The sequence below is a fragment of the Heterodontus francisci genome, chromosome 3 (assembly GCF_036365525.1).
Source record: "Heterodontus francisci isolate sHetFra1 chromosome 3, sHetFra1.hap1, whole genome shotgun sequence".
NCBI lineage: Eukaryota > Metazoa > Chordata > Chondrichthyes > Heterodontiformes > Heterodontidae > Heterodontus > Heterodontus francisci.
Window position 1 is genome coordinate 100,504,743 of NC_090373.1, and position 24,091 is coordinate 100,528,833.

A 24,091-nucleotide genomic window follows, 5' to 3' on the forward strand; every position below is an offset into this window, starting at 1 on the left:
ACTGCTCTGAGCGAACAAATGTCATTGCCACAGGACTTTACAGAGATAACAACACAGAGATTAAACTTCCACTGAAAAAGTACAGCCCGATCCAGTAAAAACCTCACAGCTAATAGATGGATCCTTCATAACTCATCTTAGCTCTCCCTTTTAATGTCTGCAGGGAGAAATGAAGTAACCATTCACTCATAGGCTGATACCAGGTGTAAAGGTGTAGCATTTCATTTTGATTTAATATTTCATGAATTATGTTTTCTTGCTTAAAAATTAAAGAACTTTTTGCCAATAAAATTTCCTGAGTTTATCAGTTAGAAAGATTGGGGATAATTTTGACTTTCTGCAATATTGTAAAACCAGCTGCCAATTCACCATCAGCCATTTTACACCATTACCCAAGTCAAAATTACCCCTTTGGGTCAAAAATCTACACAACAGTGATTCTAGCACCTACACTGCTGACATTAACAGAATTTTCAAGTTCAACAGAGGTTCCCCATTACTGGGGGCACATTTTATGAAGCTGCTATGCTGGGGAGGCTGTAAAGTCAAGGCAATGACTGGTGGTCTAGAGTGGGGGATGGTAGGGGTGGGATTCTGACTCCAGAAAGGTTGGAGCTGTCCAATGCACCCCTTTGTAAGGACTGCCTAAAAATTGCTGTACCAAATAATGGGCCCTCCTCTTTGGGGGTTCTCGGCCACATCAAGGTAGGCCCCACATCTACTGTTCAGTGGCCCAGTACGCCAGCAATGCTCCCCAAGGTCTATGAGAGACCAGGAGCTTGTGAATTCCTAATGTTGAAAATTCCCATCCCCACCTGCATGAATGGCCTTGTTTGGGGTAGTTGGAAGCTCCTGAGAAAGGTAAGCACCCCTAGCAGACCTGTACTTTACTTGCAGCCCTTCTGCTCTATTCATGCTAGAGTTATAGTAGGTATGTGTCAGAAGGGCCATGTATTTTCAGCCTTTGCTTCCTTATAAAACGAATGAGCTCAAGTTGGAGGCACACCTTTGCACAAATAAAAGTCATGGAAGGAGTGGCTGGGAAGCCCTTTAAGGAAGGAAATCTGCTGTCCTGATCTGTTCTGACCTACATGTGACTCCAGACCCACATCAATGTGGTTGACTCTTAAATGCTCTCTGAAATGGCCTAGCAAGCCACTCAGCTCAAGGGCAATTAGGGATGAGCGATAAATGCTGGCCTAGCCAGTGACACCCGTAGCCCATGAACGAATAAAAAAATTGCTGAGCTCTGCTACATCCACAGAAGAATAATAGAACACTCATAATAACGGAACACAAATATAAAAAGGCAGGTTGATCATGAAAGGGACTGATTTGCGGTTTGCTATTTATATAACTTTGTCATCTGCATAAATATGTTGTTCCACAAAAAATTAACTTGCCTGGCTTATGCAGGGCTCAAGTGGAATTCAAAATGGAATAATCTTCAGATCAGTAGCTGCAAAATGGAATTTTAAATTGGATCCAACATTACTGTAATACAGTCGCAGTTTGTGAGTCCACAAAGAAAAAGTTGGCCATGGAGGTACTTTTCAGTCATACTAAGGCCTCCTGCTGAGTTATATCCGGCACTAGGTGCAGTGCTATTGTTTTTGTGGGTAATATTACAGGATTGCTGTTCAACTGAGTGTAACATGAGTTATGTCTGTGACAAGTATTGAGATAGTGTTTACATGGTGACTCTGTTCTTGCTTCAAGCAGCTGGAACCAACCCAAGTGAAAACCATTAGAGCAGTAGGTAGGACCTGATTTGTGCTGGAGTATTAGCCCAGTGCCTTAAGACCACCATCACTGTAATGTGCCAATATTCTGAGCTGAAAGGAGCAGGAAATAGTGACATATTGTAAATTTTGAATTTTGAGAATGATGAATAGAATTGGTCAAGACAACAGAACATGCTTGACCTCCCCACCATCACCCTTTATGTCATGATTGTCTTTGCCCAAACACTCACCTGACAGAACTTTTTGGAATTCTATATTAGTAACACTGAAGACTTCCTATTCTGGCCCCAACAGAAAATCGGCTCCTTAGTCCTTGATTCCATCCTCCTTCCAGAATGATCTTTCAACCTTAACCCAATCACAATCTCACTATCCACACTTACATCCACTCCATCACAAAGACTGTCTACTTCCTCTCCGAAATATTATCTAGTGCCCTCTCTACTTCATCCCACCAGTCTTGTTCGTGAATTGTCACCTTCACCCTCAACTTTTCCAAGCCCTCTTCACTGGCTTTCCAAGTTCCACCTACAGAACTTACAACTCATTCAGAAGAATGCAACTCATATTATATGCTGCTCTTTTTAGGCCTACCCCTTGTCTCACTGCATGCTGTTTGGTTTTTTAAAATTAAGAATCGTGTAGCAGTGAGTATAAATGTTAGAAACTTTGACTGGACAGTACAGAAGCACCCTGCCTGCGTGATCCAAACATCGCATCAGCATCTCTATGGTGTGCTCAACAGAAACCTTGGGGATGGCCCTCATTGGGGTAGATTTTAATCTACATCACCTGGGCATTAATCTGGGGAAGTGGATTGTCAGCGCTTTATAGAACCTATTCAATTTTCATTCCCTTAAATTCTGCCAACTAATCACCTGGGCAGTGAAGATGAAATCTACCCTATTGTAACTGTACTCTGCTGCGTTGTTTGTTCCTCCTCTTTCTGGTCCTGCTCAACTGCTTGCCACACAGCTGGTGGCAAAGGCTGTGCCCTCATATGATGAGGCTGTGTAGCATGCAGCGGACTACCACAAATCTTTACATGTACCCTGCTGTTTATTGCAGGGCTGCTCCAGAGCAGTCCAGGCAGTGGAAGCATTGTTTAACTACCCTAATGGTTTGCTCAGTCGCATTCTGTGCGGCAGCATGGCTTTAGTTATATGCATGTTGTCCATGTGTGCCTGGGTGCTCACTAGAGTCATGAGCCTGGTGGTCAGCGGATAGCCCGTGCCTCCCAGTAGCTCCTCTCTGGTTTGTTGTGGTGACTCAAATGCAGATGGTACAGTGGATTGCTGCAGAATGAATGTATCATGACTGCTGCCAGGATATCAGGCATTGACCTGCACGACATGCTGAATCTGGTCGCACACCACGTTGAGGGAGTGCAATCCTTTTCAGTTGCACAGCCTAGTTGACATGCAGTGCCCACAAAAAAAGGAGTGTGCAGTCAATGACACCCTGTACCATGAGGAAACCTGGTATCATGGCAAAGCCACATGATCATTCTGGCTGCTTCTCTCTGGCAAGAGAGAGAATAAAGTGACTTCATTTCTCTGTGCATACAGAATCTCAGTTACCTCCCTTATGCAACAGTGGATGGTGAACTGGGAAATGTTGCAAATATCACCTGCTCCAGCCTGGAAGGAGCTTGACGCATAAAAATTCGTGACCTCGGTCACCTTCAAGGCCACTGGCAATGCTGACCTTGCCCTGCTCAGAGCCTGCAGTTCTGCATGCAACAGGTGGCAGATTTCAGAAAGGACCTCCTTACTGTTTTTCACTGAGGTTCAGGTAGGTGTATTGCTCCCTGAAGACCCTGGGTAGATATGGCTTCCTGGTGAGAGCCCTCCTCCCCGTCCTTCTCCCTCTTTAAGCAGCTTGCCCTCCTCTGTGTCACTTCTGCTCAATTTCCCCGTCATGCTGCAGGCCAAGGGGTACACAAACTACTGCACCCATGTCTGGTCTGAGCATAAACCTTGAAGTAAACAAAAAGGCTTCAGCACCTGCTACTCCAGCCTCTGGAGACTTCAGCAAATTCAAATAAGAGAAAAAACCAGCAAAGACTTCTACAAACTCACCAAGAGCCAGTAAAAATTAGTAGAAATAAATCAGCAACTAACCTGAAAGTAGTTGATAATTCTTTTAAATTGCAGTGGTTGGGGGATCCTTCCTGCTGCTGTGTGCATGTTCAGCTGTGCAAGGTTGAGAGACGGCTTTAGTTGGAATGTTGAGCTCCAGATGGCACTACTGGCACCAAATCAGCATTACATGCTGAAAGATATCATGGTCTGTCTCCTCTGCATATTTCCAGTGCCACTCACAGAGCTCGTGCTAATGACCTACCCAAAATGGTATCCAGTGCAATCTGCACCAGAAATAGCACCCATTGTGTTGAAAATACAGGCACTGCACAGCCAAAGATTTTGGCCACTGTTTCCACTGTCAAGTGGATCAGTAACCAGAGGACACAGATTTAAAATAATTGGCAAAAGAACCAGAGAGGAAATGAGGAGAATTTTTTTATGTGTGAGTTGTTATGCAATGCCTGAAAGAGTGGTGGTGCAGATTCAATAATTACTTTCGAGAGGGAATTCGAGATATGTTTGAAAAGGAAATTTCTTACAGGACTACACTAAAAGAGCAGGGGAGTGAGATTAATTGGATATCTCTTTCAAAGAGCTGGCACAGGCACAGGCACAGGCACAATGGGTCAAATGGCCTCCTTCAGTGCTGTATGATTCTATGATGTAACGCCCTGCACTGCTGGTAAGCCTGCCAGATGGTGAAAGTTCTGCGTCCTCTCCAGTTATAGTGTCTCCTTTCTACTGGCAAACCAATGAAGGTTTTTCCCTGGGAAATGAGGTGTCAATCATATGATCACAGAATCTAGCCAGTGACTGGAGGCTGTCTGGCGGGCCTGCCAATGCACCAAGCATCTTGGTGTGCATGTTCATCATTGCTCTCCTATTCTCCATCACAATGAGGTCCTTATCTGAGTCCCCTGTAGCAGAACTTATCTGTGACCTCGCCCTCCGGGGAATTCTGGAAGAACATTTTCATACAGTGAGTGGTAATGAGCTAGAACTCACTACCTAGAAGGGTGGTAAAAGACGGATGATTAATGATTCCAAAATGAAATTGGATGGGCATTTGAATGAAATGAACTTGTAGAGCTATGGGGATAGAGCGGGGAAATTGGACTGACAGGATTGGTCTACAAATGGACTTGTTGGACCAAATGGGCTCCTTCTGTGGCATAATGACTCTATAATTCTGACAAGGGAAGAACCACTCCAGTGCTGAATTGGTGCTAACAGTAGGGATTGTTGAAAAATCAGAAATTCTACTCACATATATAATAGCAGGAATCACTTCAGTTAGCTAGGAACAGTTCAGAGTGGAGGGGAAACAAGAAGGAACGGAAAGGGAGCGTATGGGAGGGGAAATGGATGGCAAAGACCAGGAAATAAATGGGAGCAGAAACCCCTATTTTATAGCTGATATGAATGTGTAGCACAACCAGATTTTTTTATGATTCCCAAAATACTGGAATCTCAGATTATTATATTTGGAATTTCACTTACTCAGTCACTGTATAGTAATAATCTTGATCATAGGCCTCCAATTGAGGACTGATTTCGAGGTGCCAATTCTTTCTTTTGCATTTTTAGCTTTTCAGAAACTTTGTCAGCTTATTTTTAAAGCTGTTCATGAGCTTTTGCTAGTTTTGCTTTAGGTTGGCATGTATGGTAACTATGACATAGGGTAACAAATATTTATCTCTACAATAGACATTGAAAACATTTTTCTCAATCATGTTTAACATTTCTATCCATGACCAATTACATAGGAGAAGCCCTGGGAAATCTGGCCTGCAGCCACTAAGTTTAAATTCTCATTCAAATTTGAGGAAGCAGCCTCATTCAGATATTTAAAATCTGACGCCTTTGGAGAACTGGTCAGTCACCCTGCACGCACCCCCACCCCCCCAACTCATCTCCATTAAAGCTGGACGTAAGTGCATTTGAGGCAGGTTGGGGTCGGGTTTCAGATTTTTGAAATTTTTATTCAACACCCTCAACCCGCCCCCACCCCACCCCCACTTCTGCCGATCTGGTGGTTGTTGGGGTGGGGTGGGGGGGGGGGGGGGGGGGTGGTGGGCGGTGGGGAATTGCTGGGTTGAGGTTGTGGTTACAATTCTCCCAAAGTGTCTGTTACCCAAAAGATTCTCATTGGCTCAAACTTCCCAAGGATTAAAGAACACTTATTTCACTATCAGTGAGCCAACCTCCTTCCAGATGCTTTCAGCAGCCATAATCACCTCTTCCCTACTTTTCCATTCCAACACAGCACCCCTCCCCCTGGAAAAATGTAATCTGTGACTAACTATTGGAAATTCCACCAATATGATAAGATTTTCCATGAATAGGTGGCAAGGACAAAAAAGATTGATAACATTCAGCTGAATCTGGAGCAGTTAAACTAATCACCTATGAAACTGGAAGTGGATTTATGTAGATTAAATAGAAGGGCATGTACATAAAAGGGAAACATGGCTTGTGTACATGCTCAAGGGATATCAATTAACAAACATGAAAATTAATTTGCAGAAGATTATTGAGCATTAGGTGAAAAATTTTAAAAGCTAATTGCATACTGGAATGCATTTCAACAATATTTTAATCTTACATATCAATGAAAGGTCTGCAGTTAGAATGTTAAATAATGTGTACAGTTTTAACACCAGAATTCTGAGAAAAATAGATAATTTAGCTTGGATTATAATTGTATAACTAGAGGATATCAGTAAAAAATTAACAATCCTATAGCAAAACATGAGATTGCTTTTTCCTCACACAGGTGTGGATATATGGAACAGTTTCCCAGATAAAATAGTGAACTAATAATTAAACCATTATCATTGTGGCATGTAAGTTAATAAGTTATCCTTCATAAACACTGGACAAATATCCAGTTAAATACAAGTCTGAGGCCTTTAAGGATAAGTGCAGGCAGATATAATTAAATGATGCAAAGCAAAATGCTATGAATGCTGGAAACACTCAGCAGGTCAAACAGCATCTGTGGAGAGAGAAACAGTGTTCATGTTTCAGGTCAGTGACCTTTCCTCAGAACCACAGATGCTGCCTGACCTGCATTTCCAGCATTTTTTGTTTTTATTTATAATTAAGTGATGTGTGGAAGATGAGGAACTGTTGAGTAATGCCAAGGAAGGCAACAAGATTTATAGCATGGGATAAAAGTTTAGATTAGATTTTAGCTTGATTTGATTTTTTTGAGGATGGAGGGGAGGGTAGAATAGAGTGAAGCTTTGCAGAATTCTTCCTGTACAAATCAGTTTTGTGGTGTGGAGTCCATAATTGAACATGGTGCGCTATATGTAGAACGAGGTCACAAGAATAATTTCGATTCTGGGGTAAGGATTTTGGCAGATTTTTGGACAACGTAAAAAAGGTTTACACTACATTTTTCATGCTGTATTTTATAGAATGGAATCATAGAATGGTTACAGCACAGAAGGACATCACTAGGCCCATTAAGTCTTTGCTGGCACTCTGTAAGAACAATTTAGCTAGTCCCACTCCCTTGCATTTCCCTGTAGCCCTGATTTTTTTTTTCCTTCAGGAGCTTATCCAATTCCCTTTTGAAAACCATAATCGAATCTGTCTCCACCACCCTTTCAGGTAAAGGCCTGCTACCCGACCCGAACCCAACGGGACCCGACGACATGTGTCGGGTTCGGGTTGGGTCGGGCTGGGTCCGGGTCGGGCCAGGTCCGGGTCGGACATACACAGCATGAATTGCAGGTAAGTGTTAAAAGTAAAAAAAAACTACCTGAGCTGCGAGTCCGGGACATCAAAGAGGGAAACTCTGAGTCTGCGCAGGGAGCAAGTGAGCGTCTCTCTGACGTCATCACGCTCATGCTGCAGCTTCCTGAAGATTGGGAGTTGCAAGGTAGGTAAAGGGAACATTCTGGTGGTCGGGTGGGGCTCGGGTCGGATCAGGTCGGGGTCGAGCTCAGATCGGGTCGGGCATGAAAAAAATTGGAGGGACTCAGTCCGAGTCGGGCTCGGGTCCGACGTGGTCCTGTCGGGTTCTGGTCGGGTTTTTTTTTCCATGACCTGAGCAGGCCTTCACCTTCAGGCAGTGCATTCCAGAATGTAACCACTTGCTGCCTGAAAAGAAAATCCTCCTGGCGTCTTTGGTTCTTTGGGCAATCACCTTAAATTGGTGTCCTCCAGTTCGTGACCATTTCACCAATGGGAATTGGAATCTGACTTAGGAGTACTTGATGCTGACAATGGTGTCCAAAGTGATGTTCCCTTCCCAAATACTAAATGTCATCACATTCACTGTAACATTCATGAAAAGACAATCAGCGAAGCCACATCACTAACCCAGAGCTCTTCAGTAACTGTGAGATTTCAACTGTGTATGTTAATACATCCCATTCACATTGTTCCATCAGAAGTACTTCCAAGCTAGCTCACTCAATGATAGCACAGCATTTTTAAAAAATCACAAAACATTGAAACACATAAAAATGCAGAATAATAATGTTTATTGCCGATAACCTATTTTTAAATCGTGTACTTTTATGTTGACATTGCCCCTTTAATACTAGTTTCCTTCACAGCAATAAATGTCTTTATTTATGAAAGATAAGAAAATGTATACCAGTGTTAGATTCTACCAAGAGATTCAAGAAGGACAGGACTACAGCCGCACGCTCGAAGTTCAGTGCCATAATTTTTGCTGTTCCTTGTTTGGAACAACAGAAGCTTTTTCAGACACTAGCCCTACCCACTGTTCAGAATTGTAGAGGTGGAGTTTCAATATGGAAATGATCCACGTTGCCAAGCAAGGGAAGGATTTTTATTACCCTGCTCTGCTTTATGCCGTGTCCAGTTGAACAATAACCAGCGCAAATTATGCCTCACACACCATGGACCTAATGCCTACTTCTCAGAGCGTAGTTTTAACAGGATACCATTTAAATGATGATTCCACTAATGGTGTTGCGAACAGCGCGAAGGAGGAGACAGAACTCTCTACACCAGGGTAGGAATTTTATGCTTCATAAATAGGGATTACATTATCTGTGAATGGCTTCGAAGAATCTCCAGACTTTGCAACATGCCTGTGCGTTAGTCATATTTCAATCTGTCAGTACAGTGCAAAGGTTTCAGTTGTTGTGGTTAATTACTGTTGATTAATAATGCAAAGCTTTTTAGAAAAACCTTTTCCAGTATTTCAGTATTTGTCTGTCCATAAAGTCTGGAACAGCACGTTGTACCAAAACTGATTACTATTTGGTTTTACTCACTATGACATAGACTGAGTCTCTGTTAAACATGCACAAGCTTGTTTTACTGGGCTAGTTTGTTGAAATACACTATAAAGTCTTTGAACTGAATTAAAACTGTACCAGATCAAAATTAAAGCAAAATACTGCGGATGCTGGAAATCTGAAATAAAAAGAAGAAATGCTGGAATCACTCAGCAGGTCTGGCAGCATCTGTGGAAAGAGAAGCAGAGTTAACGTTTCGGGTCAGTGACCCTTCTTCGGAACTGACAAATATAACAAAAGTCACAGATTATAAGCAAGTGAGGTGGGGGTTGGGGCAAGAGATAACAAAGGAGAAGGTGTAGATTGGACCAGGCCACATAGCTGACCAAAAGGTCACGGAGCAAAGGCAAACAATATGTTAATGGTGTGTTGAAAGACAAAGCATTATTACAGATTAGGTGTTAATACACTGAATATTGAACAGCAGCAAGTGCAAACCTGAAAAAAACAGTGGGTAAGCAAACTGAACAAACTAAGATGAAATGAAATAAATGCAAAAAAAGATTGTAAAAAATGTAAAAAAGAATGTAGAAAAAAGGAAGAAAAAATAACTAAAAATGAAAGTAAAATGGGGGGCTGTCATGCTCTGAAATTATTGAACTCAATGTTCAGTCCGGCAGGCTGTAGTGTGCCTAATCGGTAGATGAGATGCTGTTCCTCGAGCTTGCGTTGATGTTCACTGGAACACTGCAGCAATCCCAGGACAGAGATGTGAGCATGAGAGCAGGGGGGAGTGTTGAAATGGCAAGCAACCGGAAGCTCGGGGTCCTGCTTGCGGACTGAGCGGAGATGTTCCGCAAAGCGATCACCCAGTCTGCGCTTGGTCTCCCCAATGTAGAGGAGACCACACTGTGAGCAGCGAATACAGTATACTACATTGAAAGAAGTACAAGTAAATCGCTGCTTCACCTGAAAGGAGTGTTTGGGGCCTGGGATAGTGAGGAGAGAGGAGGTAAATGGGCAGGTATTACACCTCCTGCGATTGCAGGGGAAGGTGCCCTAGGACGGGGACGAGGTGGTGGGGGTAATGGAGGAGTGGACCAGGGTGTCGCGGAGGGAACGATCCCTTCAGAATGCTGACAGGGGAAGGGAGGGGAAGATGCGACTGGTCGTGGCATCACGCTGGAGGTGGCGAAAATGGCGGAGGATGATCCTTTGGATATGGAGGCTGGTGGGATGAAAAGTGAGGACAAGGGGAACCCTGTCACGGTTTTGGGAGGGAGGGGAAGGGGTGAGGGTAGAGGTGCGGGGAATGGGCCGGACACGGTTGAGGGCCCTGTCAACCACAGTGGGGGGAAATCCTCGGTTGAGGAAAAAGGAGGTCATATCAGAAGCACCGTCATGGAAGGTAGCATCATCAGAGCAGATCAAAATTAGTTGGACTTTTTTTTGTAGAAAATGTATTTTGGAAATTAGGAATCTAAGTTCATAAAGCAGAAACTCGGTGTAATTATTTTCTAAAAAAAATTATTGCAGGCAAATTATATATTGCATTCAAATCACAAATTATATATTACATATTTCTGTATTTTTAGCAGGTGTTGATGTTCAAGTTGCGTTTGCTGTTGCTACAAGCACGTGACATTGTGGATCATATTTACTTCAAATCTCAGTCGTCTTTATTTTGATGTGCCTCAGAAGAACATTCCAGCCTTTATTTGTTGGCAGTTTCGTGGTTCATTCACAAACATAAAGTAATGCCCTGAGTTTACAGCACTTCTATTGTTATGACATTTCCGACCTGTAGTATTCTACCAAAGTCTTAAAAATCTCCAGTAAAATCTTCATAATCATTTACATTGCATGAAATAAATGCGCAAATTATCGGTTCTGTCTCCTGGGAATCTTTATTATAAAACTGCTTGAGTAAACATTTATTGGCACTGTTCCCATTTTGGGAGCCGAAAAGCTGCTCCCATCTCCACAACAATTCTGAGGACTGTTGCCTGTCAGATTTCACTTGAGGTTCGAGGTCCAATCTCGCTCAGGGATTGCAGGCCGATGCTATCCAATTTCTCCGCCCTTCGGTTCATTGATAATTCAAAGTCAAGAAAGATATTTTTTTCATATGCGTATTTGACAACCACGTTCTTGGATTCTTAATTGAAAGAGCCAGAAAATTCATTTGTGAGAACAAAAAGACATTAATGATCCTAATGAGCTACCTTATAAGAGAGTGAACAACTGGCTTGAAGACAAAGGGTGACTCCATAGACTGCACAGTGGAGCATCATTCCCTTGGCAATGACCCTTAGAACCATCCCTGGATAGAGCAATACAAGTAGCAAGAAGAGTCAAAAACATATAGTGCAACATCTGTGGCAGTAATTTGGAGCAGGTTATTTGTTACCTCCACCAGATAATCGGAGTATCCAGGAGCAAGGCATTGGCCCAATACCTAAAGCCTACATACACCTTATGCCTAGCTCTCATTGCTGGGGTGTAACAACAATCGATTTGAATTCACCCTTCCGAGGTCAGAAGCATGCATACTCTTGGTGTTCCAGAGTGTAGTTATCAGCCCTGAAATTCCTTGGGGACATACCTTGGGTGGGATGGAACTTCTGTCCACCTTGTGACTGTATTCCTAATTCCAGTCCATATCCCGAGGTTAGAATTCCTATAGAATCTGCTACAGGTAATGCGTTCCAGATCTAAGCAAACCTCTACCTAAACAAATCTTGCTTATTTCCCCTTTAGGTCTTTTGCCAATTATTTTAAATCTATAACCTCTGATTACTGACCAACTTGGCAGAGAAAACAATTTCTCCCTATTTACTCTATTAAAACCCCTCATTATTTTGAATACCTCTATTAGGTCTCCCTTTAACCTTCTCTACTCTAAGGAATACAATTCCAGCTTCTCCACACATCTGAAGTTTTCATCCCTGGTATCATTCTAAGAAACCTCCCTTGTACCCTCTCCAAGGCCTTGACATTCTTCCTAAAGTGTATTCCTTCATTATGATTGAAGAGCTTTTGAGACATATGAAAAATATGGCAAAACACTACAAAAATGAAAATCTGAATCTTTTTTCCTGATTGGTTGAACTGAAACTTATTGCATCTGCAAATATTTACTGTTTGGGTCATCCAAACTTCGTACTGTTTCAGAAGACAAACTGGGGAGGTTAGAAACATAAATTGTGGGCAGTGCTGACAATGCGTCCAGCTCAGGTGCGATTCCAATGTGGTGAATTGCTGCAGTTAAAACAAAATTTAGAACCCAAAGTTAAAAAAATAAAATCCCATGGGATCCAGGGAAATGCAGCAAGGTGGATACAAAATTGACTCAGTGGCAGGAAACAAAGGGTAATTGTTGATGGGTGTTTTTGCAACTGGAGGACTGCTTCCAGTGGCGTTCCGCAGGGCTCAGTACTGGTTCCCCTGCATTTTGTGGTAATATATTAACGATTTAGACGTAAACGTGGGGGCATGATCAAGAAGTCTGCAGACGACACAAAGATTGACTGTGTGGTAGATAGTCAGGAGGATAGCTGGAGGCTGCAGGAAGATATTGATGGTCTGGTCAGATGGGCAGAAAAGTGGCAAATGGAATTCAACCTGGAGAAGTGTGAGGTAATGCATTTGGGGAGGTCAAACAAGGCAAAGGAATACACGATTAATGGGAAAATACTGAGAAGTGTAGAGGAAGTGAGGGACCTTGGAGTAAATGTCCACAGATCCCTGAAGGATGACAGGTCAATAAGCTGGTTCAGAAGGCATATGAAATCCTTTCCTTTATTAGCCAAGGTAGAGAATATAAGAGCAGGGAGGTTATGCTGGAACTGTATAAATCATTGATTAGGCCACAACTTGAGTACTGTGTGCAGTTCTGGTCACCTCATTACAGAAAGGATGTAATTGCACTAAAGAGGGTACAGAGGAGATTTACAAGGATGTTGCCGGGACTGAAAAAATGCAGCTATGAGATTGGATTGGCTGGGGTTGTTCTGCTTGGAACAGAGAAGGCTGAGGGGAGATTTGATTGAGATATACAAAATTATGAGGGGCCTGGATAGAGTAGATGTGAAAGGCCTATTTACCTTAGCAGAGAAGTCAGTGACTAGGGGATATAGATTTAAAGTGATTGGTATAAAGGTTAGAGGGGAGATGAGGAAAAGTTTTTTCACCCAGAGAGTGTCTGGGTGAAAGGGTAGTTGAGGCAGAAACCCTCAACTCATTCAAAAGAAGTCTGGATATGCACCTCAAGTGCTGCAATCTGCACGGCTACAGACCAAATGCTGGAAGGTGGGATTAGAATGGGTGGAATGGACTTGATGGGCCAAGTGGCCTCTTTCTGTGCTATAAACCTTCGATGATTCTATGATTCTAAGGTTCCATATGCCAGTTTCTTGAAAGCTCTGTGATTGATTGCCTTTGGGAAACTGTTCTTTTAAATTTAAATCTCTTCTCGTTCACATAGGTATTGCTAAATGAGGGAAATTACATAATATAACATGCTTCCCTCATTTATATTTTTATATAGTAAGGATTGTGCCCACTTCCACTTAAAGTGGAAAAACTGACAGTTATTTGATTTGGCGGCACAGTGGCGCAGTGGTTAGCACCGCAGCCTCACAGCTCCAGCGAACGGGGTTCAATTCCGGGTACTGCCTGTGTGGAGTTTGCAAGTTCTCCCTGTGTCTGCGTGGGTTTCCTCCAGGTGCTCCGGTTTCCTCCCACAGCCAAAAGACTTGCAGGTTGATAGGTAAATTGGCCATTATAAATTGCCCCTAGTATAGGTAGGTGGTAGGGGAATATAGGGACAGGTGAGGATGTGGTAGGAATATGGGATTAGTGTAGGATTGGTATAAATGGGTGGTTAATGGTCGGCACAGACTCGGTGGGCCGAAGGGCCTGTTTCAGTGCTGTATCTCTAAATCAAATCAAATCAAAAATCAAATTAACAAGACCTGTCCCAAAGTCACTGCCTACTAAATTTACATTGGGCCAGAATTTTCCAGAAAAATCACCATCAGACTAATGGTGCTCACTATTATTTATGCGCAAATGCTACAGCAACCTCAAGTGATTGGCAGATGTGCGGCTATATCTGAAAATCCAAAAGTTGCTGTCCAAGTTGGGCCACTCTCGCTAAAACGGCGTCTCGTTGTCTGCCTCATCATTGAAATGAATTGAATGACATGACGTTGCTGCATTTGTGCAGTGGATATGCACCAAACTTACATTAGAAAGGTAAGTCTTGTTATTTCAAGTCTAAATACCCTTTTAACAGCATGATAGGTGTTAATTACTGCCAGTCAATCTACATTTCAAAAGTACTTCATTGCCTGTGAAGCACATTGGGACATGAAGGTGAGGTGAGAGTGACTGCCCTTGACATCAAGGCATCAAGGAGCCCCTAGAAAAACTGAAGATAATGGGAATTAAGGGGAAAACGCTCCACTGGTTGGATTCATACTTAGCACAAAGGAAGATGGTTGTGGTTATTGGAGGTCAATCATCTCAATCCCAGGACATCCTACAGTAGTTCTTCAGGGTCGTGTCCTGGGCCCAACCATCTTCAGCTACTTCTTCAATGACCTTTCTTCAATCATAAGGTCAGAAGGGGGGATGTTCGCTGATGATTGCACAATGTTCAGCACCATTCGCGACACCTCAGATACTGTTGCAATCTGTGTAGAAATGCAGCAATACATGGATAATATCCAGGCTTGGGCTGATAAGTGGCAAGTAACATTTGCACCATACAAGTGCCAAGCATTGCGACCAGGTGAGAAAGGTGTCTAGGGGTCTTTTACTGTTTTCACCTGGTCTTGTTGTAACAGGGTTTAATTTTAAATACACTGTGTTTTGAGCTCCTCCTTGTTCATCAATTTCCAATTATAAGGCAAAAAAATGAGCACACCAAGTTTTCTTAGGTCTAAAGAAGAAAAGTGACATTTAATAAAACTTAAACTCTAACTCGGTTAGCGCCTATGGATACACGCCGCGCCCTACGCTAGCATGCATACGCGATACACACTTGCAAAAAGAGAAAGTAAAGAGAAGAAAAAATAAAGTTAAAAAGTTTGAGAAAATCTCTGAAGAGGGGTTTTAACTGTCATTCGAGCTTGCTGTCTTGCTTTTTGTCGGGGCCCAGTATTCTTCTTAAACCTTGTTCACTGAAGGAGATTTTTCTCTCTTGGGGTTCATGTGTCTTCAATGGGTCTTCAGCTGCATGAGAAAGAGATGGGAGCGGACAGGAGAGAGGTCTTTTCAGTCCAGGAATAAAGAGCTTACTATGTTTTCAAACTCTATGGCAAGTTCAAATTCAAACAGCCAGTTAGTCATGTGACTAAACTGGCCTGACCAGGTCTTTTGTGTATTGGCGAAGCAGGGACTGGGTCCTTTGTTCCAACACTGTCTGCTAGCACGCAAATGTCTTTCCAGTCAGGGGCTTGGCCATTTCTTGTGATAGACCCTCTTTGCTTCCCAGCCACAATTTTAAGTTTGAATGTTCATGTGCCTCAGTCTTGGCAGGTGGGGGCCTGCATGACAATGACAATGGCAATGACCATCTCCAACAAAAGAGGATCTAATCATCTCCCCTTGACATTCAATGCATTATGATTGCTGAATCCCCCAGTATCAACATCTTGGGAGTTACCATTGACCAGAAACTGAACTGGAGTAGCCATATAAATACCACGGCTACAAAGGCAGGTCAGAGACTAGGAATCCTGCAGCAAGTAACTCAGCTCCTGACTCCCCAAAGCCTGTCCACCATCTATAAGGCACAAGTCACGAGTGTCATGGAATCCTGTCCACTTGCCTGGATGGGCGCAGCTCCAACAACACTCAAGAAGCTCGACACCATTCAGGACAAAGCAGCCCGCTTGATTAATGCCCCATCCACTACATTCACTCCCACCACCACCAACGCACAGTGGCAGCAGTGTGTACCATCTACAAGATGCACTGCAGCAACGCACCAAGACTCCTTCAACAGCACCTTCCAAACCTGTGACCTCTACCAACTAGAAGGACAAGGGCAGCAAATGCACAGGAACACCACCACTTGCAAGTTCCCCTCCAAGCCACACACCATCCTGACTTGGAACTATATCGCCGTTCCTTCACTGTTGCTGGGTCAAAATCCTGGAACTCCCTTCCTCACAGCACTGTGGGTGTACCTACCCCACATGGACTGCAGCTGTTCAAGAAGGCAGCTCACCACCACCTTCTCAAGGGCAATTAGGAATGGGCAATAAATACTGGCCTAACCAGCGACACCCACATCCCATGAACCAATAAAAAAAGAATGGTCCTTTCCTTCTAACACAAAAGCAAAATACTGTGAATGTTGGAAGTCTGAAATAAAAACACAAAATGATGGAAATACTCAGCAGATCTGGCAGCCCCTGTGGAGAGAGAAACAGAGTTAATGTTTTAGGTCAATGACCTTTCTAAATTTGTTTACCTTTGGACAACCCACATACCCCAATCCAGATGATCATAAAAGGCCAAATCAGGACACAACACAATGCTGAATGAAATATAGCTTAACTCTATTTGCTGAAGTCATCAATGACTAAGCCGCACACAGATATGATTAACTAATATTACTTTATTTAGCAATGTCAATGATAATGCAATTAGCACCATCAGAATGTTTAAACATTGAGGATTACATAAATGCAAATTTGACATCAATCAAACAATTTTAGTGTTTTAGGTACATCACATTGGGGGTGTATTTCAATTGGGCCTCGCTTGTTTTGCTGCCATAACATTGGCTGAATCCCATTTATGTATATAAATTGGATTTCTGGCAATCCTCTGCCAAAATTATGTTCATGGAACAGGAGGAGTCCCAAGAAAAGTCTCCTCCAATATCTCAGCATTAGCTGAATTTTGCTTATTGTTACAACTGAGGCAGGAGGAGTGCACTGTTTTTCCTAGTTCCACTTCTCCACAGGTCACAACAAATATTTAAATGTTTACCCAGTTACCAATACGGTCAATCATAGACTCTATTTTTATCCCAGAAGAAAATACACCAACCAGGTTTCTTTAATAAACAAATAAATTATCAGTTTATTATAAACAAGACTTAACCAGTAATGAAGCAAAGCATTAACACATAGAGTGAAATATTAAAGTTCCCTTTTACCTTAGCCCCTCACACACACACATAAACACACACCGGTTAACTGAAAAAAATAGATTTTTTTTCAGAGCTCCGTTTAAAAAAAAGGCAAAAAAGAATACTTTGGCCAAATACTTGTTACTTCTTGAAGAAAAGAAGAGAAGATATGGAAAGATATCAGTTGTCCCTTTTTTTGTCTGTTGTCCGGGTATACTTGACGGGTCAATGGGATCCTTCTCTGCAGCAATTCGTTCAGGCGGCATCAAGGATTTATCCAGCAGGTTTTTCCAGCATTTCAGGAAAAATGCAGCAACAGGAGTTTCAAGCAGGCCTTTCAGGACGAATGTAGCATCAATTTCTCTATTTCTTACACTCGCTTCTAAGAGCTTCTCAAAGAGATGGAAAAGGCTGAGCCCGGATGACTGCTTTCCTGGCTGGTTTTTAACACTCCAACTCAAAACACTGTCCATACCCCAACTGCCTGTCCAAAGCAAAAGCAAAACAATATCTCAACAGTCAAGCCTCCTGACCCCTATAAATCTTGACTTGTCACTTCTCTATAAACATCTCCCTCAATTCAAAAAACCCATGCTGGGTATTTATCTGAAGACAGGTGACTTCCAGTACATAATAATAATATAAAAGCAAAATACTGCAGATGCTGGAAGTCTGAAATAAAACAAGAAATGCTGGAAATGCTCAGCAGGTCTGGCAGCATCTGTGGAGGGAGAAGCAGAGCTAATGTTTCAGGTCAGTGACCTTTCATCAGAGGGTCACTGACCTGAAACGTTAACTCTGCTTCTCCCTCCACAGATGCTGCCAGACCTGCTGAGTACTTCCAGAATTTCTTCTTTTTATTTCAGACTTCCAGTACATGTTGTTTGCAAAGCAAGTCCAAAAGATCTTCTGATGACGTCTTTTTTTAAAAAAAACAAAGTCCAGCATTTATGGAATTCTTTTTTCAGTTTTAAAACACAAGTCCTCAAAATTTAACAAAAAATGGAAGTACTTTCATAACATTAGTAACAGCATAGCATTGTGTTGAAAATTATAGTGCAGCCTAAACAAGATTAAGTTTACAGACCTTATTAAACATATTACTAGTATGTTTCCAATGCTGCCGCTTTATTTTGTGAGTATAAGATATTCCTCGCTCTTCTTTGTAGTAGGTTGGCATTCTTGGGTTACATCTCTGAGGTGAAACCTGTTGTGAGTCATCATTTGTGACCATTGACTTATTTCTTTGGTTGTACTCTCTCTCTTCCTTAGAAAATTGAGATATTAAATTAACTGTTTGATACACTTTGGGGTGTTTACCTCTATTTTAGTAAACACTTATGCATTTTTACACTTTAGGCTTACCCTCCTGTCTATGCTGAGGAGTGAATAATGCCCAGATTTAGCTCACCAAACTGTCTTACATCAAAAATATTCATATTATACTGGTAATTCAACGACCAACTTCTCATTAGTTTGCACAGCTACTGAGGGAATGAGTTAACCCTTTCTTGCTTATTATCAACAAGGTCTTTTTTTATTATCATTTCATGGGATGTGGGCCTGGCAAGGCCAGCATTTGTTGTCTATCCCTAATTGCCGTTGAGAAGGTGGTGCCTTTTTGAACCACTGCAGCCCATCTGGAGCGGGTATACTTACAGTGCTGTTAGGGAGGGAGTTGCAGGATTTTGATCCAGTAAAAGTGAAGGAATGGCAAAATATTTCCAAGTCAGGATGGCATGTGGCTTGGAGGGGAACTTGCAGATGGTGGTGTTGCCACATGTCTGCTGCTCTTGTCCTTCTAGTTGGAAGAGTTTGTGGGTTTGGAAGCTCCTGTCGAAGGAGGCGTGGTGAGTTATTGCAGTGCATCTTGTAGATGGAACACACTGCTGCCACTGTGTATCGGTGGTGAAGGGAGTGAAAGTTTAAGGTTGTGGATGGGTTGCTTTGTCCTGGATGGTGTTGAGCTTCCTGAATGAAGAATATTCCATGACATGTGTCTAGTACATGGTGGACAAGCTTTGGGGAGTCAGGAGGTGGGTTACTCACCACAGAATTCCCAGCCTCTGACCTGTTCTTGTAGCCATAGTATTTATGTGGCTGGTCCAGTTCAGTTTCTGGTCAATGGTAACTTGGAGATTCAGCTATGGTAATGCCATTGAATGTCAAGTGGAGATGGTTAGGTTCTCTCTTTTTGGAGATGGTCCTTGCCTGGCAATTGTATGGTGTGAATGTTACTTGCCACTTATCAGCCCAAGCCTGGATGTTGTCCAAGTCTTGCTGCATCTGGACACGAACTGCTTCAGTATCTGCGGAGTTGGGAATGGTGCTGAACATTGTACAATCATTAGCAAACATCCCCACTTCTGACCTTATGATGGAGGGGAAAGTCATTGATGAAGCAGCTAAAGATGGTTGGCACAGGACACTGCTCTGAACATCTCCTGCAGCAATGTCCTAGGGCTGAGATGATTGACCTCCAACAACCACAACCATTTTCCTTTGTGCCAGGTATGACTGCAAATAATGGAGAATTTTCCCAATGATTCCCATTGACTTCACTTTGGCTCGGGCTCCTTGATGCCATACTTGGTCAATTGCTGCCTTGATATCACGGGCAATCACTGTCACCTCACCTCTTGAGTTCAGCTCTTTTATCCATGTTTGGACCAAGGCTGTAATGAGGTCAGGAACCGAGTGGCCCTGGCAAAACCCAAACTGAGCATCACTGAGCAGGTTGTTGCTATTTAAGTGTCGTTTGATAGCATTGTCGACGACACCTTCCATCACTTTGCTAATGATTGAGAATAGATTGATAGAGCGGTAATTGGCCGGATTAAATTTGTTCTGCTTTTTGTGGACAATGAAATCATAAATTAACAATTATTTTTTAACCATAGAATCGTAGTTATCAGCACTTTAACATTGAGTATACAAATAATTAGTAGAGAAACTTCTCTACTAATTATTTGTACACTCATATGACCTTGGCCTTATGTGTTGGCATGGATGAACTGGTTGCCTTAACTTCATTTGGGAGGATGGCTTTAGCCTTTAGAGATGTCAGATTGATGAATCTCCATCTGTGGAGCTGATACTTATTCCTCCTGGCTCCACTGTTCATGGATATATTCACATGCTGCACTCGTACCTATATCTTGACTAGCTGGCTTAAATCTCAACTTACTTGATCTCAGGGTAACTTGTACAACTAAATGATAAACTTGTATCTGTCTGTCTCTGATTGGGAGAGCCATACAATCTTAACCTTTGTAACCTCTCTCCATCTCTGTTGGAGATGCTGTTTCTGATTTTACAGAGGTACCCTACTACATCTACTCAACACAGAACTGCTACATCTTCGACCATGAAGACTACTACAAGAAATAGTAAAAGAACTGGGACTAAACTGAGACTGAGAACAGAAGTCTTTATTGTCAAAATATAATTTATTTATATGAACATACAAATTAGCAGCAGGAGTAGGGCACTCGGCTGAACTGAATATTCCACATTTCCACCTACCCCCGACAACCTTTCACCCCCTTGCTTATCTAGAATCTATCTACCTCTGCCTTAAAAATATTCAAAGATTCTGCTTCCACCACCTTTTGAGGAAGAGAATTCCAAAGACTCACAACCCTCTGAGAGGAAAAATTTCTCCTCATCTCTGTCTTAAATGGGTGATCTCTTATTTTTAAACAGTGACCCCTAGTTCTAGATTCTCCCACAATGGAAAACATCCTTTCCACATCCACCCTGTCAAGACCCCTCAGGATCTTATATGTTTCAATCAAGTCGCCTCTTACTCTTCTAAATTCCAGAGGATACAAGCCTGGCCTGTCCAATCTTTCCTCGTAAGACTGCCCGCCCATTCCAGGTATTAGTCTAGTAAACCTAGAAACTTCCTCAATTTTAGTGACCAATCTGTGTGGCACATGTTAGAATAGTTCAGTCATTCTGTTGCCAATCATTTTACACAGCCATTGATCTCCAAATCAATGAAACACTGGATCTTAGACATGCCAGGTCTCTTGTTCACTCCTTAGCTTCTCAGATCTTGCTAATAAAGGAACACACACATGTCCAAATAAGACAGGGCATTTTAATGAGTCTCTTTAACAAGCTCTCTCCAGGCCTGTGGTCTTGATGACTTGTTTTCTACCCAAAGTAAGGAATGTTGTGTTTGTGTAAGGCTTCAAAGTTTAATTGCATTAAGCATTTCCTCTCTTAGCATTCAGTTTGACTACTGACTCAATTTTGAGGACACATTTAAGGCAATTCTTGTGGCATCTGCTACAAGCACAAAATTCCCTGTTAAAAACAAGATATTCCACTTGCAGCCAGGTTTTTGTCTTTTACTGCATGGCACATTATCTTAGGTTATCATCCTCTCTGGTTCACATACATGCCAACCATCAGAACTTCACACTGACAGTCAGCATTACTGATACTTCTATCAGTCTACTGGAGGCAGGTCTCACAAATCAGCCATGTTTGTAGCCAGGCATGTTTTTGTTTCAAGTCAGCCAAGAGCGCTCTGCAATTCAATGAGATGTATGCACAAATCTGTATGCACATAAAACTGTCATGATTCAGACATGTGCAGAATTCTGCAGATTGTGTATGTGACAACCATCGAAGTTGCATGGTGAAGAGGTACGAATCTACGGTGGCTCAGCAGCAGATTCAGTTAGAGGATTTATATTTTAAGGTGGAAAACGGCTTCTTACTGTAAACCAGTTATTGTTGCAACATAGAAAGAATAACGACAAAAGATTATCTTGAGGTATTCTTATGAGGTTTCCCTTTTGATTTTAGAAAACAGGTAATTATAGATTCGAAGTCACTCAAGGTTTAGAATGAAGGCCATCTCAGTCCCTTTCGTAGAAAATCAGCAGCCAATGACCTTTCACGATACTAACATTCAAATTACACCTAAAAGAAGCATTAGAATAGGTGAAAGAAAGGCACATGTAGGCACCCAGGGAAAGCACAGTGTTTGGAAAGAGTAGATTGGCTTGTGTTCACTTAGGACTTTGTTGTAATAAAATAGAATGTTAACTGTTGTCATACTTTGTTATTCATATGAGTCATAGAGGAAAGGATGCACTGATTTGCTACTGACTAAGTCAATCAAATGAAATGATGATTGACATGATCATGTAAGGTGATGTTTTGTCATGTTGTAGAATGGGTACTGAAACGAAGAGGTGCTCCTTTATTTGAAAGAGGGTGGGGAAGAGGACGAGGTAAGTCATTGGTATCAAAGGTTAAAGGGTGTGATACAGAAGCTGTCAGTGATGAGATGTGCTCCGATGTTCTTTGCAGCTGTCACTGAGCAGTCCTGAGTGCAGGTTGTGATACTCTCCTCCATGTAGTTCTGCATCCAAAGCAGCTAGGGCTATCTCCCCTGCAGTCTCCAAAACTAGGCCATTTTGTATGGTGAAGTTGTGTAGCGCACAGCAGGCTGAACCTATGCATGATGGCACATGAGCTGGAGCATATTGCAGAGCTGATCCCAACCTGTCCAGGTGGCACTCCGCCAGCACATCCTGTGTTGACATGAAGGATCCTACATACATTGGCAACATAATCTGTAGTTTCAGAAAATGCAAGTCTTTCTTGTTGAGATCGTTGAAGGGGTTCTGTAGGAGCTCACAATCCCTCATTGATCCAATATTCTATACTGTTCACCTGCTGTGAAAAAAAAGTCATATCATATTGGCTAAATGTAGATAAATTCTTTGAAATAGTTTTCCTTCACCTTTTGATCATAAAATGAGAATTTATGCCATAGATTGCTTCATTCAGCCTACATGACAGCACGCATTTGGCACAATTTTTATGGAACTGTTTCTGCTATTTGTGCATAAATAAGCAGCACTCACTGAATGTTTAAACTGCAGCAGCTGTTTTCTTTAATCTGTACAATGCAAGAAAATCACCTGAAATCTGTGTTCCCATAGCAACCATATTGCAAATTCAATGAATAGGTGGCAGTGGTTCAAGAAGGTGGTTCATCACCAACTTCTCAAGGGCAATCAGGGTGGGCAATATAAATGCTAGTCTTGCAAGTGACACTTACATGCCATGAACGAATTGTGAAAAAAGGCATCAATAGAACATGAAGAAGGGAAGCCACTGGAGGTTATACTAATGCAAAAGCTTGGTCTAACATCATTACTTAACATTGCTTGGTCAGGTTTGCTTTTAGATAAATATTAATCAATTGTGCACGGCATTGTATGTGGGGAGCAAGACTGAGTGCTATATTCAGATCAAGCAGGGTTAGATCGCAGGGAATAATTGGACTAAGGAAGTGGTAAGGGGAGGAAAGCAGTGCATAAGGGAGGGCAGGGAATGGGGAGAAGGGGGGTTGTAAGAGGGTGAGGGGAACTGTAAGGAAAGAGAGAAAGGAAAGGTGAGATGAGGAGGGCAGAGAGGAAAGAGGTATGATAAGGAGGGGAATGCAGAGGGGAGGGGAAGGGGAAGGAGGAAAGAGGTTGGAGAGAAGGAAGAGGCTGATGAGGAGAGGAGAGAATGGGGTGGGAGGAGAGAGATGGGGAGAGGAGGAGATAATGATAAGGGAGAGGTGGGGAGGTGAGGGATAGAGGAGATTAGGACAGGACTAGAAGTGGGAGGGGGAAGTGGGTGGAGAGGGGATGACATAATGGAGAGATGGGAGAGTAAGGCAGGAGAATGCAGGGAGACGGGGTGAAACATAGGCTAGGACGGAAGGAGGGACATTACAGTGGGGAATGGAGATGGAGAGGGCACAGGGTGAGATTTGGGGAGGGCAGAGGGAGAGAATAAGGAGAGGAGAGGGAGGGCAGAAGGAGGGAATAAGACAGCAGAGGGAGGGGAGAAAATAGAGGA

The 24,091-nt window shown here is 42.5% G+C and overlaps 1 protein-coding gene across 1 annotated transcript in view; it reads left to right on the plus strand.

The window, feature by feature from the left end:
* Positions 1-8,635: 8,635 nt before the first annotated feature.
* Positions 8,636-24,091, plus strand: part of arhgap18 (Rho GTPase activating protein 18) — a 114,831-nt gene continuing 99,375 nt past the window's right edge. The window contains exon 1 of the mRNA XM_068025145.1: positions 8,636-8,831. Coding sequence (XP_067881246.1) covers positions 8,716-8,831 — 116 coding nt within the window. The 5' untranslated portion in view covers positions 8,636-8,715. The remainder of the gene's footprint in view (positions 8,832-24,091) is intronic.